Below are 16,437 nucleotides of genomic sequence, written 5' to 3'. Positions count from 1 at the left end.
GCCTTATTCAAGAATCTGTGCCCATCAAGTAGGGTCAGACTTCTGGTTAATGTCTAAATAGAATTTTTTTTTTGGCTGAGCCAAGGTGGCACATGGGATCTTAATTACCAGACCTGGGATAAAACTCGTGCCCCATGCAGTGGAAGCGTGTAGTCCTAACCACTGGATTGCCAGAGAATTCCCTAAATAGGATATTTTTAGCTGCCTAAATTAATTACTTAACGAAGTCAGAATATTCCAAACTTATTTCTATTTCACATTAATTTCACTGCATCTGTAGTATTTCTATTTTTGATGCCCCAATTAATCTGATCTTAATTCCTCACACAAAATAAAAGAAAAATATCTGATTTGTATTATTGTAAAAATATTGTTTGTCATTTTAAAAATATTGTCATTTTGACTATGAATATGCAAAAATTACTATTTTAATTTCTATATTTAACCATTTCTTTTGTTTCTTTTTTGTTGTTATTTTCAGCTTCTCATTCCAATTATGGATCCGATCAACTCTAATGATTACCTGCTCAATGTCTCTACTTTAATAAGAAACAGCATTCACATTCCAACACCTGCCTCAAAAGTGATTGTTGCACTTCTTTTGTTCACGTCATTTATAATTGGCACTATCACCAATGGTCTCTACCTATGGGTGCTAAAATTCAAAATGAAAAAGACTGTTAATACTCTGTTATATTTTCATCTCATTCTCTCTTATTTTATTTCAACATTATTTTTGCCATTTCTGGCCATCTCCTACCTTCAGGAAAATCACTGGAGCTTTGGAATGGCCACATGCAAGGTCTTCAATAGCATTTTGTCTGCAGGGATGTTTGCCTCTGTTTTCTTCCTCTCAGCCATCAGCATTGATCGTTATCTTCTCACTCTTCACCCGGTGTGGTCACAGCTGCACCGAACCCCACGCTGGGTTTCCAGCATCATCTTAGGAGTCTGGATGTTTGCCACTGCCCTCAGCATGCCCTATGTGGTTTTCAGAGAGGCACATGATGACCATAAAGGAAGAGTGACCTGCCAGAATAACTATGCTGTGTCTACTAACTGGGAAGGCAAAAAGATTCAAACATTAAGAAAATGGATTCATGTAGCCTGTTTCAGCAGCCGCTTCTTGCTGGGCTTCCTTCTGCCTTTCCTCATCATCACCTTTTGTTATGAAAGAGTAGCCAAAAAGATGAAAGAGAGGAGCCTCTTCAAATCCAGCAAGCCCTTCAAAGTCATGATGACTGCCGTTATCTCTTTCTTTGTGTGTTGGATGCCCTACCATGTATACCAAGGCTTAATTCTCACTAAGAACAGATCACTACTTTTCCAGTTGACTCTGATACTCACAGTGATAACTACTTCTTTCAATACTGTCTTTTCTCCCACACTCTACCTATTTACTGGGGAGAACTTCAGAAAGGTTTTCAAGAAGTCTGTTCTTGCTCTTTTTGAGTCAACATTCAGTGAAGATTCTTCGGAAGAAAGGACACAAAACCTAAATTCAGAAGCCGATATTTAAATTCTGGATCCCAGAGCAAAGAATGGATTCTTAGTCAATGATATCACCAGAAACAGACCCTCAACTCTTGTATAATATAGTCCCTATATTAGAGAGACACCTGGGCTGTACTATAGTTAGATCTATGAATATTATAAGGGCTGTAAAATGTGATGGGTAATGTTGCAAATGTGATTTTTTTTTTACTTTCATTGTGGTAAAATATATATAACATATAACACCATTTTTCATTGTACATTTTAGTGGCATGACCTAAATTCACAATTTTTTGCAACCATCACCACTATCCATTTCCAAAATGTTTTATCACCCAAAAGAGAAACTCTACCCATTAAGCAATAACTCCTCTTTCACGCCCCTACCCCCCACTCTTTCCCCTAGCTCTTCATATCCTCCAATCTGCTTTCTATCTCTATGAATTTGCTATTCTAGATATTCCATATAAGTGGAATCATATAATATTTCTCCTTTTGTGTCTGGCTTATTTAACTTAGCATAATGTTTTCAAGGTTCATCCATGTTGTAACATGTATCAGAACTCATTCTTTTTATGGCTAAATAATATTCTGTTATATGTATATACCACATTTTGTTTATCCATTCTTCTGTTGAGAGACATTTGAGTCGTTTCCACCTTTTGGCTATTGTGAATAATGCTACCATGAACACTGGTGTACAAGTGTCTGTTTGAGTCTTTATTTTCAATTATTTTGAATTGCTGGGTCATGTGGCAATTCTATGTTTACGTTTTTGAGGAATTGCCACTTTTTTCCATAACAGCTGTACCATGTTGCATTCTCATCAGCAATGTACAAAAGTTCTAGTTTCTCCATACCCTCACCAACACCTATTATTTTCCTTTTTTTCAATTATAGCCATCCTAGTTGGTGTGAACTGATGCAAATGTGATTCTTAACCTTTGATTTTTGAGGCTATAGTAATATCACTTTCTGAATACCAATAGAACCCATCAATCTGAATTTTCTGTCACAGAATTTTCTACCAAATAGACATTTAGACCAAGGTCTTTATTCAGATAGCACCTAAATTATTTAACTGGTATGAACAAAATTTAACGTGGAGATGACAAGGCACTCATCTTGTCATCTCCATGTTAAAGAATAAAGAATTTATACTTTAATGTTTTAAGTATAAAGATACTTTAAATGTCTTTTTAATATTTATGGATTAAGCTGTCACAGAAATATGGGACTAACACAATTATAAATGTTTGTGAGCCTGCCTGGGTAATGTCACAGTACATTTAATTCTAAAATAGCAATAACAAAATTAACTTTGTTTCCCTGGTTTTCAAGTTTTGCATCAAGTTTTTGAAAAACATTACAGCACCTAAGTTATATAGGACCACATGGTATCAGTGACCTATTACCTTTTATATATTTAGTTAGTTCTATCTGTTGGTCAACACATATCAATCAATAAGTAGTTCTATCTAGTTCAACTAATACAGAAGGCAGATATTTAGGCCACAATGCAAACTCAGTCCCTAAATATTTCAGCTAGCTTTGCACAGACAATTCCAAGCCACAGGCGTACATCCTCCTCAGAAATCCCCCAAAAGGATGATATTAATTACAAAGGGTTACAGAGAAGAAGGGAAATTAATTTTCATTACTAACTTTTCATAGTGGGAAAGTAACAGTAGTTCTATGCCCTAGAAATTCTGCTAATTGACTTGGCATCACTGCTTTCTTGGGCAACTAGAGGCTTGGCCTCTCTCACTTTGAATATAAGGGACAAAAAATTTTGGGTAGGTGAACAGTTTCATTGTTGGCCCCTATTTCAAGTTTTGGAGCCTTGAATAGTGTCCCAGAGATGGAGAAGTAGGAAGGAAGACCAGGCTGTGGCTCTGAGGGGCCCTTCAGCAAGAAGGGGCTGCTGCTCCTTCCCTCCACACACTCTCCCAGGGCCTGATAAGCCCACTGGAGTTTATGATGCAGGACTTAAGAAAGCAAGTTATTGGATGGAACATAATGATTCTTTGAAGCAAGAATCTTACTTTGGAAACCTAACAGCCACAGAGCCTTTGGTCTCCCTCCTCATATTTGCTACAGTAACAAACAAGGAAGTGCTCTTCCCGGGCTCTTTTATGTACTTTGTTCCATCTCTCTATAGACTGTAAACTCCTCAAAGACAGAGAGAAGCCTATCAATCACACTATTTCTTTTCTATAGTACTACATGTAAGTGATATCCAGTAAAATATACTTAATGAAAATTGAATACGGGTCATCACAATATGTGATTTGAAAAAGGACTTTGGGTATAAAATAATAGGATTGAACCAGATTTTTATTTAAAAAAGATTTACATCGGGCTTCCCTGGTGGCACAGTAGTTGAGAGTCTGCCTGCCGATGCAGGGGACACGGGTTTGTGCCCCGGTCCGGGAAGATCCCACATGCCGCGGAGCGGCTGGGCCCATGAGCCATGGCTGCTGAGCCTGTGCGTCTGGAGCCTGTGCTCCACAATGGCAGAGGCCACAACAGTGAGAGGCCCGCATACCACCCAAAAAAAAAAAAAAAAAGATTTACATCACGCTTACCTTGTGCCCAGGCATGGTTCAAAATGCTTTACAAATAGTAACTCACTTAATCCCACAGCAATTCTATGAAGTAGGTCACATTGTCCTCACTATTTTACAGGCTGTGAAACTGAAGCACTTGCCCAAGGCCACACAGTAAGCAAGTGGAAGAGCCAGTATTGCAAGTCCAGGCAGTCTGGTGCTAGAATCAATCCATGCTCTTAATCACCCTACCCACTGCCTGAGGTCACTGTTAGGAGGCTGTGAGGCAGGGCTTCCAGCCCAAATATACATAGTCCATTTATTTCATCAGAATTCACTATATTGACGGCAAAAATCAAACAGAAGTTCCTAGAAAATGTCAGTATCCACATACGATGTAAAAAAAGAAAAAGCATTGAACTTGTAATCAGGAGGTTTGGGTGGTGGTCTGGCTTTGCCTCTAGCTTGGTGTTTTATTTGGGGCAGATTACCCACATTTTCTGGGCCTTACCTTCCTTATCTATAATATGGGACAGCTCTGAATGAGATTCTGTATATGAAATTACTTCTAAAATATAAAACACTACGTAAGTATAAGATATTATGAGGACTTTTTTTAAGAAGTCACTTCAATTTTAAAAAGTAGGGTGTAAACTTGAGAAAATTCTCCCCAAATGTATTTTTTAATTTCCCTTAAAACTATGGTTAACTTTTAGAAAACCTGCTTATTATGGTTGTGTTGATCTCATCAACATCCTCACTACTGTGAATTCTCCAGACCCAAGAGGTTTATAAACAAAGAATTAGTGGCTTTCCTTTATGGAAATTGTGTGTGGAGACAGTGTATTAAAACAGTGTGCCTATTAGCATCAAATTATATGAACCTGCTTCATTATATTAGCCTCAAACTGGCTCAAGAACAGAATATAGGGATGATTAGAGATAGGTTTCAAATGCTAGCTTAAGTTCTTTCCTCAAGAAATGGCTCCTGGAGGAGCTTCAAGATGGTGGAAGAGAAACATGTGGAGATCACCTTCCTCCCCACAAATACATTTACATGTGGAATAACTCCTACAGAACACCTACTGAACGCTGGCAGAAGACTTCAGACCTCCCCAAAGGCAAGAAACTCCCACACACACCTGGGTAGGGCAAAAGAAAAAAGAAAAAACAGAGACAAAAGAATAGGGACGGGACCTGCACCAGTGGGAGGGAGCTTTGAAGTAGGAAAGGATTCCACACACTAGGAAGCCCCTTCGCGGGCGGAGGCTGCGGGTGGCAGAGCGGGGAGCTTCGGAGCCGCGGAGGAGAGCACAGCAACAGGGGTGCGGAAGGCAAAGCAGAGAGATTCCCGCACAGAGGATCGGTAACGACCAGCACTCACCAGCCAGAGAGGCTTGTCTGCTCACCCGCTGGGGCGGGCGGGGCTGGGAGCTGAGGCTTGGGCTTCGGTTGGATAGCAGGGTGAGGACTGGGGTTGGCGACATGAACACAGCCTGAATGGGCTAGTGAGCCACAGCTAGCCGGGAGGGAGTCCAGGAAAAGGTCTGGAGCTGCCGAAGAGGCAAGAGACTTTTTCTGCCTCTTTGTTTCCTGGTGCGCGAGGAGAGGGGATTAAGAGCGCTGCTTAAAGGAGCTCCAGAGACGGGCGTGAGCCGCGGCTATCAGCGCAGACACCAGAGACGGGCATGAAACGCTAAGGCTGCTCCTGAAGCCACCAAGAATCCCTTGTGCAAGCACAGGTCACTATCCACACCTCCCCTCCCAGGAGCCAGTGCAGCACGCCACTGCCAGGGTCCCGTGATCCTGGGACAACTTCCCAGGGAGAACACACGGCACGCCTCAGGCTGGTGCAACATCAGGACAGCCTCTGCCGCCGCAGGCTCGCCCGCACTCCGTACCCCTCCCTCCCCCTGGCCTGAATGAGCCAGAGCCCCCGAATCAGCTGCCACTTTAACCCCGTCCTGTCTGAGCAAAGAACAAACGCCCTCTGGCGACCTACACGCAGAGGCGGGGCCAAATCCAAAGCTGAACCCCAGGAGCTGTGCGAACAAAGAAGAGAAAGGGAAATCTCTCCCAGCAGCCTCAGGAGCAGTGGATTAAATCTCCACAGTCTACTTGATATACCCTGCATCTGTGGAATACCTGAATAGACAACGAATCATCCCAAATTGAGGCGGTAGACGGTGGGAGCACAGATAAATATATTTTTTTCCCTTTCTCTCTTTTTCCGTGTGGATGACAGGGTCTTGGTGCTCTGACTGGACATCAGGCCTTTGCCTCTGAGGTGGGAGAGCCAAGTTCAGGACACTGGTCCACCAGAGGCCTCCCAGCTCAACGTAATATCAAACAGCAAAAATCTCCCAGAGATCTCCATCTCAACGCCAAGACCCAGCTCTACTCAACAACCAGCAAGCTCCAGTGCTGGCCACCCTATGCCAAACAACTAGCAAGACAGGACCACGGCCCCACCCATTAGCAGAGAGGCTGCCTAAGATCATAATAAGGTCACAGACACCCCAAAACACACCACCAGACGTGGACCTGCCCACCAGAAAGAAAAGATCCAGTCTCATCCACCAAAACACAAGCACTAGTTCCCTCCATCAGGAAGCCTACACAACCCACTGAACCAACCTAACCACTGGGGGAAGACACCAAAAACAATGGGAACTACGAACCTGCAGCCTGCGAAAAGGAGACCCCCAAACACAGTAAGTTAAGCAAAATGAGAAGACAGAGAAATACACAGCAGATGAAGGAGCAAAGTAAAAACCCACCAGACCAAACAAATGAAGAGGAAATAGGCAGTCTACCTGGAAAAGAATTCAGAATAATGATAGTAAAGATGATCCAATATCTTGGAAATAGAATGCAGAAAATAAAAGAAACGTTTAACAAGGACTTAGAAAAACTAAAAAGCAAGCAAACAATGATGAACAACACAATAAATGAAATTAAAAATTCTCCAGAAGGAATCAATAGCAGAATAACTGAGGCAGAAGAATGGATAAGTGACCTGGAAGATAAAATAGTGGAAGTAACGACTGCAGAGCAAAATAAAGAAAAAAGAATGAAAAGAATTGAGGACAGTCTCAGAGACCTCTGGGACAACATTAAACACACCAACATTCGATTTACAGGGGTCATAGAAGAAGAGAAAAATAAAGGGACTGAGAAAATATTTGAAGAGATTATAGTTGAAAAATACCCTAATTTGGGAAAGGAAATAGTTAATCAAGTCCAGGAAGTGCAGAGAGTCCCATACAGGATAAATCCATGGAGAAACATGCCAAGACATGTATTAATCAAATTATCAAAAATTAAATACAAAGAAAACATATTAAAAGTAGCAAGGGAAAAACAACAAATCACATACAAGGGAATCCCCATAAGGTTAACAGCTGATCTTTCAGCAGAAACTCTGCAAGCCAGAAGGAAGTGGCAGGACATATTTAAAGTGATAAAAGGGAAAAACCTACAACCACGATTACTCTACCCAGCAAGGATTTCATTCAGATTCGACAGAGAAATTAAAAGTTTTACAGACAAGCAAAAGCTAAGAGAATTCAGCACCACCAAACCAGCTCTACAACAAATGCTAAAGGAACTTCTCTAGGCAAGAAACACAAGAAGAGGAAAAGACCTACAAAAACAAACCCATAACAATTAAGAAAATGGTCATAGGAACATACATATCGATAATTACCTTAAATGTAAATGGATTAAATGCTCCCACCAAAAGACATAGACTGGCTGAATGGATACAAAAACAAGACCTGTATACATGCTGTCTACAAGAGACCCACTTCAGACCTAGGGACACATACAGACTGAAAGTGAGGGGATGCAAAAAGATATTCCATGCAAATGGAAATCAAAAGAAAGCTGGAGGGGCTTCCCTGGTGGCGCAGTGGTTGAGAGTCCACCTGCTGATGCAGGGGACACGGGTTCGTGCCCCGCTCCGGGAGGATCCCACATGCCGCGCAGCGGCTGGGCCCATGAGCCATGGCCGCGGAGCCTGTGCTCCGCAACGGGAGAGGCCACAACAGTGAGAGGCCCGCGTAACGCAAAAAAAAAAAAAAAAAAAAAAAAATCTACAAACAACAAATGCTGGAGAGGCTGTGGAGAAAAGGGAACCCTCTTGCACTGTTAGTGGGAATGTAAATTGATACAACCACTATGGAGAACAGTATGGAGTTTCCTTAAAAACTAAAAATAATACTACCCTAAAACCCAGCAATCCCACTGCTGGGTATATACCCTGAGAAAACCATAATTCAAAAAGAGTCATGTACCACAATGTTCATTGCAGCTCTATTTACAATTGCCAGGACATGGAAGCAACCTAAGTGTCCATTGACAGATGAATGGATAAAGATGTGGCACATATATAGAATGGAATATTACTCAGCCATAAAAGAAACAAAATTGAGTTACTTGTAGTGAGGTGGATGGTCGTAGAGTCTGTCATACAAAGTGAAGTAGGTGAGAAAGAGAAAAACAAATGTCGTATGCTAACACATATATATGGAATCTAAAAAAAAAGAAAAAGGTTCTGACGAACCCAGGGGCAGGACAGGAATAAATACGTAGACGTAGAGAATGAACTTGAGGACACTGGGAGGGAGAAAGGTAAGCTGGGAGAAAGTGAGAGAGTGGCATGGACATTTATACACTACCAAATGTAAAACCGATAGCTAGTGGGAAGCAGCCACATAGCACAGTGAGATCAGCTGGGTGCTTTGTGACCACCTAGAGGGGTGTGATAGGGAGGGTGGGAGGGAGGGAGACACAAGAGAGAAGACATATGAGGATATATGTATATGTATAGCTGATTCACTTCGTTATACAGCAGAAACTAACACACCATTGTAAAGCAATTATACTCCAATAAAGATGTTAAAAAAAAAAGAAATCACTCCTTGATATATATATATCAAACTGAATCACTTTGCAGTACAGTTTAAACTTACACAACATTGTAAATTAACTATACTTCAAATAAAGAAATAAATAAGAAACTATATTAAAATTTTAAAAGAAAGAACAAAAGGAAGGAAGGAAGGAAGGAAGAAAGAAAGAAAGAAAGAAAGAAAGAAAGAAAAAGAAAGAAAGAAACGGCTCCTTGCTTTAGTGAGTTGAATGGGCTGCCCAGCTGCTAACATATCTGAGAGAGGTTTGGTATAAGGTAGGATGGTATTTGAAACACAAAGCTGATTCCATATAGCCTGAGAAACTAGGGGCAACAATTGTTCACAAGTATGGTTTATGTATCTGGCACTGTGGTAGGCTCTGAGAATACAACAGTGAATAAGACACAATCCCTGTCTTCACAGAGCTTAAAGCCTAGTGTGGTGGTTCTGAATTGGCTCCACATTATAATTATCTGGGACACTTTTTAAAATTTCCAGTGTCTAGGCCTTACTCAAACCAGTTAAAACCAAAATCTCTAGGGGCAGGACCCAGGAATCTGTATTTTTTTGTAAGTTATCAGTTTGACTATAAAATACAACCAGAATAGAAGACCAGTGTTTAATGGGAAAGAAAAAGGAGTAAAAAGGTCATTACAGTACAAAGGAGTAAGTGCCATGTTTGGAGTAACAGACAAAAGCCTCCAACCCAGGTTTTACCAGTCAGAGAAGTTTTCCCTGTTGAGTGCTGCAGAACAGTGTTAAACATCTAAAGCAGGAGAAGGACAATAAGACAGAGGAAGCAGAATGTGTAAAAGCCCCAGAGCAAATGAACACAGTGCTATAAAGCAGCACTACCCAAACTTGAATGTTCATGAGCATCACCTAGTGATCTTGCTGAAATGCTGATTCTAATGCAGGAAATCTGCAGGAGGCTGAGATTCCACATTTCCAATATGATCCTAGGGGATCCATTGCTGTTGAATCAAAGAGTATGATTGGAGAATAGATGTGAGAAGCAGGCACGGCCAAGATGAGCTGGAAAGGTCAACCAGGCCTAGATCGCAAAAGCCCCTGCTAAGGAGTTTGGACGTGATCCTAGACTTTATCACGAGGGCAATAGGGAGCCACTGAAGGGTCTTTAGCCAAAGAGTGATAGAATTAGGTTTGCATTTTATTTTTTTAAATAAATTGATAGATTGATTGATTGATTGATTGATTTTTGGCTGCATTGGGTCTTCGTTGCTGCACAAGGGCTTTTCTCTAGTTGCAGTGAGTGGGGGCTACTCTTTGTTGCAGTGCATGGGCTTCTCACTGCGGTGGCTTCTCGTTGCAGAGCACGGGCTCTAGGTACACGGGCTTCAGTAGTTGTGGCATGTGGGCTCAGTAGTTGTGGCGCACGGGCATAGTTGCTCTGTAGCATGTGGGATCTTCCCTGACCAGGGCTCGAACCCATGTCCCCTGCATTGGCAGGCGGATTCTTAACCACTACGGCACCAGGAAGTCCCTAGATTTGCATTTTAGAAAGACCAATCTGACAAGTCAAACTAGAGGTGAGTGATCAAATGGGACAAAGTTGCAGTAATCTGGGTAACAGATGATGGGGGCTGAACAAAGAAAGTAGAAGAGGGGAATGGAGAAAAGTGGAAAGTCTTGTCCTATAAATTCTGTTGGTTGAGGGTTCAAGGGAGAGGGGGAAATTGAGGATGACTTGTATCAGTTAGTGTTCTTGAATGCGAACAGTAGATTTCATTCTGGCTGGTTTAACCTGAAACTGGTTTATAAGAGGATATTAAATAGTTCACAAAATTATTGGGATGTCTGGAGAAACGTTCAAGGCTAAGCTTCCAGGGACAGTGCCTGACACCTGACGCAGGCCATAAAACTATCCAGGTCAGGAATCTGTCTATATCAGTCAATGGTACCAATTACTGCTGCTGCTGTCATTGGGCCCCAAATACCAGCAATTTAGTTTTACTGCAACTGCTACTGCCACCAATGCCACTTCTGCATCCGATCTTGAACCTCCTGTGCCCGAAAGCCCTACCAACTCTGAAGTCAGGGAAGGGGAAGTCCCATGAAGAGCCTGTTTATTCACATTGCTCACTTCCCAGCTTAATCTTGCTTGCAGCTATCTAATTGGCACGCCTGCATCCTAGCTGCAAAGGAGGCTAAGGAGCTGCATTCCGATTTCTACATGGAAGGGAAAAGGATACTCATAATGTGGGAATTTCCCCAAATAGAAATGTTATTCAAAAGATGATAGGGTCCATTCACTTTAACCTAAAAAAGCTTTTCGGAGTGATTAGCTTCAGAAAGAGAAGCAAAACTGCATTGTGCTGAGAGGTGACAGGGAGGCGAGAATCCAGAGGCTTTAAGAGTAGCAACTCTCTTAAACTTAGAAAATTAAGGCGTTATTCCCCCTCCTTCTTCTTCCCACATAAAGGAACTCTCACACATTCCACCAATTAGAGATGAATTTGTGTTAAGGGACTGCTATTAAAATGCAAATATACCTTTTAAGAAGGTTATGTTTCATTCACAAGTTAATGGGAATTACTTTAATCAGCTTCACACCAGTGGAGTGCTACTAAACACAGTACTTAGAATGTTAGATTTTTGATTATGGCCTAGAGGAAGGGAATCTTCTGAGTTGTAGGTCAAGCCTGGAGCAAATTCTGGAGATGCTAAAGGCAGCATAATACATATAGGGAATTGCTATAAAAGAGAAAGGAGATGGAGAGTTATTCCGAAGAGAGAGTTGGTGACTAAAAAAAAATTTGCCAAAAAAAAAAAAAATTTTTGCCTAGATGTGGTATGGCCCTGAAAATCCAGTTTATGCCAAATTGTTTAAACTGCAGACCATATCTTCCCTGCAGTTAAGCCCAGTCACCCCAGTTTAGTTCAGGCTTTCCAGCAGGTGGCTCCCCTTCCAAGTCCTGTCCTTCTTTTACTGGTGAAACCCAGCAGGACCCTGCAAGGTCCTCCCAGATACAAAATCCCCTCAGCACCCGCACCCCTATTTCTTTTTTTGTAGAAAAAATTTTAGTCTCCTAGGCTTTCCCTGAGTTCCAAAGAGCAGATTCAAACAGTTACTCATTAGGGAAGTGAGTGAATACAGGAAAGTAGTCAAGAAACAACGGTTCAGCCACATAACAGAGTGCTAGTTACTCCTCAAGGGAAATGTATAAGAATCTGATGCATATCTTTGAGTTGTCCTGCAGGAACTACGACTCCCACCCACGTGGAGGATGGTGACTACATGCTGAGACTGCAGACTGGTTAGAACACAAGAAGATTGATGATTGAGATTCCTGGAGCACCACCCTATCACCTCACCACCAACCAATCAGAAGAAAGTCACACACCCTGTAGCCTCTCCTCCCCCTTCCCCCCAATGATGCCTTTAAAAACTCTTCCCTGAAAACCATCTGGCAGTTTTGGGGTTTTTTAGCGTGAGCTTCCTGTTCTCCTTGCTTGGCTTTGAAATAAATCTTTCTCTCCTCCACACTCTGAAGTTTCCATTTGTTTGGCCTCACTGTGCATCAGGCACAGGGACTTGGGTTCGTTCATCAACATTGGGAGGGAAGGAACACAATGGTGGAAAGAGAAATCGTTTTCTAATTAAATTGTTTTCCTTGTCTCTTCTCTAAATTCTGAGCCCCCTGAGAATAAGAACAGCATCTTATTCCTCATATATTTCCAACACCTAGCTTGGTGTCTGGCATGATAAATAAATGTTAATAAACAATTGGATAAATATGTGAATGTAGTTATTAATTAATTCTGAAGTTGGAATTTTCTCTATTTGTGGGGCTCTTTAGATTGTCCTTCCTCACGCATGCTGAGAATCTACAGTATTTCTTTTGCTTCACTTGCCAAAAGGAGCAAACAATCAGGGAGCTGCCATCTGATAAATACTGCTTTCCCTTTTTTATCTCAAGCAAATGCAACTGAAGATTTAGATGTATATGAACAGTTCATTATTGAAATTGTATGATTTATTTACTTCCTGCTGGAGTCAGTATGAGCTTTACTTAGTTACAACACTCAAAGACAATAAAAATCGTTCATTATTTTTTCTGTATCAAGTCAAATCTGATTCCAGTTTTCTTCCCCCACAGTACAAAGAGAGCTCTAAGGGCTTAGGGCCATAGTGGCTCCCTCTAACATGCCTCTTAGTTAAGTCTGCAAGAGCCCTTGAAGGCAGTGGCTCCATCCCTTTGTGAAATAAAATTCATATTTTATGACAAGATAATAAAAATTTAAACATAAAAATTTTTCTTTGCCTTTTGACCTCCTCTCTCCTCTTCTACTGTCCGTTGTGTATCTGCATTATGCATCAACCAAACCTCCCCCACCTGCAGAAATACCTGCTCAACCATAAAAAGCAACACTCTCCTAGCATCAACAAGACAACTCCTTAAAAGGTGACATTCTTTCTCCATCTTGTAAGGGGCCACGAGATGATGCTTAGATCTGGATTGTATAAACTGTCAATAATGTGTCATTTAATGTACAGCTTTCTGTTTCGAAAAACTTATATAACTGTGCCTTGACTTCTAATAGGTGGAACAGTTCTCAGAGCTTTCTGAGATGCTCTTCCTGGATTACAATCCTTGAATTTGGCTCAAATAAAATTTTCAATTTCTGTCTTAAATCGACTGATTAATTTTTTGTAGACACCTTCCTGCCATACAAGCTGGGCTGTATAGGAGACATTTTCACCAAGGCTAGGATCGCAGCAACCATTCTCCTCTGATGTCTTGCCATATTCCCAATGGCTGGAAAAAAAGGTGGGGAGGGGTCAAGGACCTTGACTCATCTTACACTGATAACTCACTAAGTCAAACTTCACCTCTGTAAACTCTTGGAGAAATTAAATATTTCTGCTAAAAATGTTAACAGCAGCTATGTCTCTCTTTGTCTTCTCAGCTGTTACCTTCCCACAAAAAGATGACAAAAGAGACCTCAGTGTGGCCTTTACAACCTCTTCAGTCAGTGTGCCAGATATCTTTTGCTGGCCTTCCTGATCTACACTCAAGCATTCTCCACCTTGCTTTCTTCCCTGGAGGCTGGGACATCAACAGGTCCCCAGGTTTCCTAGCTATTGGCTGTTTTTTTGCAATGGGGAGCTCTGGCAGGAAATGGAAGGAAGGTAGAAAATGGAGTCAGGTATTTATTTCCCTAGCTCTCTTCCTAAAGGGTCACCTAAAATTGGCTATGCTTCTTAGCAGAAAGTTCATTCCTTCTCTTAAGGGTCTATGTAAGTCTCTACCCCTGGATTCCAGACTCCCTCCTTTTCTCTCTTCAGGTCAAGGGAATGGTAACATCTCACCTGTTACCATGCCCAAGGGAATGGTAACATCTCAGTTGTTACTACACTACCCATTGTGGTGCCCTTACAATAGTGCCTTTGTCAATAAAACTTTCCCAGGTTATCCTATTTAGAGTGTGTTATTTGATTGCTGATAGGACCCTGACTGATACAATCAGTGTGATAAAATAACTTATTTTTTCTCAGACTATAAATAATCTTCAATATCTTCTTTTCCACATAATGTATTTGTTTATGGCACTTATCCATGGATTTCAAAGAACTATACAAAAAATAATTCCCACATTTCTTGGTAGGACGATATGAGAATAATTTTTTAAAAAGAATAAAATCACAATTCTCATACAAACATAAAATCAACATGTGTCAAAGATTTTTATTTCATTCATACTTAACTCAGCAAGGAAGAAACCAGTAATATATTACAGCCAGTTCAAAAAAGAACTCAAATCTCCTCAAATAAAGAATTCCAAATAATTTATGCAGATACTCCCTAGCCAAGGAGGTAGATCATAACTCCCTACCCCTTGAGTATGGGCTGTGTTTAGAGATTTGCTTCCAAAGACTAAATCATGGAAGTGGGTCTGTGTGTAAGTTTACAGTGGAGAAACTTGGCAAACACACTACCCTAGTCAGGTAATTAAGGTCAACATCATCATCAATAAGACCTGTTGACAGAATGTACCATTGATATGATGTAATCAGAAGGGCACTTCATCTCTATGGTCATCCTCAAAAACCCATAACCCTGCTCTAATCATGAGAAAAACATCAAATTCCAATAGAGGGGCATCCTACAATATACCTGACCAGTACTACCCAAAACTGTCAAGGTCATCGAAAACAAGGAAAGTGTGAGAAACTGCCATGAACTAAGGAATCTTGTCAGCTAAATGTAATGTGGTATCCTGGATGGGATACAGAAAAAGGATTTAGAGAAAACCTAATAAATCTGAATAAAGTATGGAGTTTAATTAATATACCAGTGCTGGTTTCTTAGTTGTGACAAACATACCATAGTAATTTGAGATGTTAATAACAGAAGAAACTGGGTGAGGGGTATATGGGAACTCTCTGGTATCTTTGCAACTTTTCTGTAAATCTACATCTATTCTAAAATTTAAAGTTTATTAGAGAGAGAGAGAGACAGAGAACTACTCAAGGTGCTATATACTTTTAGTCAGGTAAGGAATGCTGAAATGAATTTACAAATGGATGCAAAACTGGTGAACACCCACAGAGTAATAATCAAATTTTACATTTTTATAGACAGTATCAGTGTTCAAAGAGTTAACTTCTATCTCTACAGAGTTGTAAGATAGTCTAGTCAAAGACAAACCCTGTATAGCCCTATAGGACCAGGTAAGTCCCAGAGGTTCCAGCATTCTGTTAAAAAGATATCTAGAAATCTCTTTTGCCCATTTCAAAATCTTTCACAATTTTTTTTCTACAAAGGATGCAGCTGTCAAAATTATTTTAAAAAGCCCTTACAACAGGCTGGTCTGACTTGACAAAACAGCTAACAGAAGTATACAAATATTCAAAAGGTTATGCAATGCTTTGCCAAGTTATCACAACACTATGAACTGAAAAATAACCCAAACATCAATATAATTTATCAGCCTGCCCTGGGGACACCCTACAGATTGCCAAAGATATGCATCATTGCCTTACAGTTAAAAGCACTTGCTATGTTACGTTACCTAGGCAACACACCAGCAAATGGTACAGTAATAAAATAAGAATTTAAAAAAGCAAGTTGAACAAAAGAACAGTCAATATTAAGTTCCAAACTCAATTCCATTTCCTACCTGGTTGTACAAACTATTTGTGTTAAGAAGGGACTCAGCTCTTAGGTGGGAACTATCATTTTCCCAGGCCTCATATTTTTGTATTGGAGGGGCTTCAACAGCCCATGATTAAGCCCATGATTAAGCCCATGATTAACACCATGGCATCATTTCTGTCTATGTAAGAAGAGGCTCCATGACAAAATATCAATATATGATTATGGTTGGGGCATTTGCCCTTGGAGTTTTTATTTCAGACTCTTATTTAAATATGTATGTTTCCTTTTTCCTCACAGTCTTAATGCATGTGCCAAGTGTCTTTTTTTTTTTTTTTTGGCCACACCGTCCAGCAT

General features: G+C 40.7%; 2 protein-coding genes across 4 annotated transcripts in view; one reads left to right on the top strand and one right to left on the bottom strand.

The window, feature by feature from the left end:
• NUBPL (NUBP iron-sulfur cluster assembly factor, mitochondrial) overlaps positions 1 to 16,437 on the bottom strand; it is a 347,659-nt gene that overhangs the window by 323,070 nt on the left and 8,152 nt on the right. Inside the window, exon 1 of one of the 3 annotated variants that reach the window (XM_082618599.1) lies at positions 761 to 842. The exons of the other annotated variants lie outside the window; for them this stretch is intronic. The gene's annotated coding sequence lies outside the window, so the exon portion shown is untranslated. Of the gene's footprint in view, positions 1 to 760; positions 843 to 16,437 lie in introns of those variants that run through there. 3 annotated transcript variants of the gene reach the window in all.
• GPR33 (G protein-coupled receptor 33) lies at positions 497 to 1,519 on the top strand (the record flags this gene model as incomplete). Its single annotated transcript, XM_082618601.1, has 1 exon — positions 497 to 1,519. One exon carries the CDS (start codon positions 497 to 499, stop codon positions 1,517 to 1,519), a length of 1,023 nt encoding a protein of 340 aa, XP_082474727.1.

The sequence above is a fragment of the Mesoplodon mirus genome (assembly GCF_964341445.2).
Source record: "Mesoplodon mirus genome assembly, chromosome: 4".
NCBI classification, from domain to species: Eukaryota; Metazoa; Chordata; class Mammalia; order Artiodactyla; family Ziphiidae; genus Mesoplodon; species Mesoplodon mirus.
The sequence above is the reverse complement of the archived record's forward strand: the minus strand, read 5'-3'. Positions and strand labels throughout refer to the sequence as shown.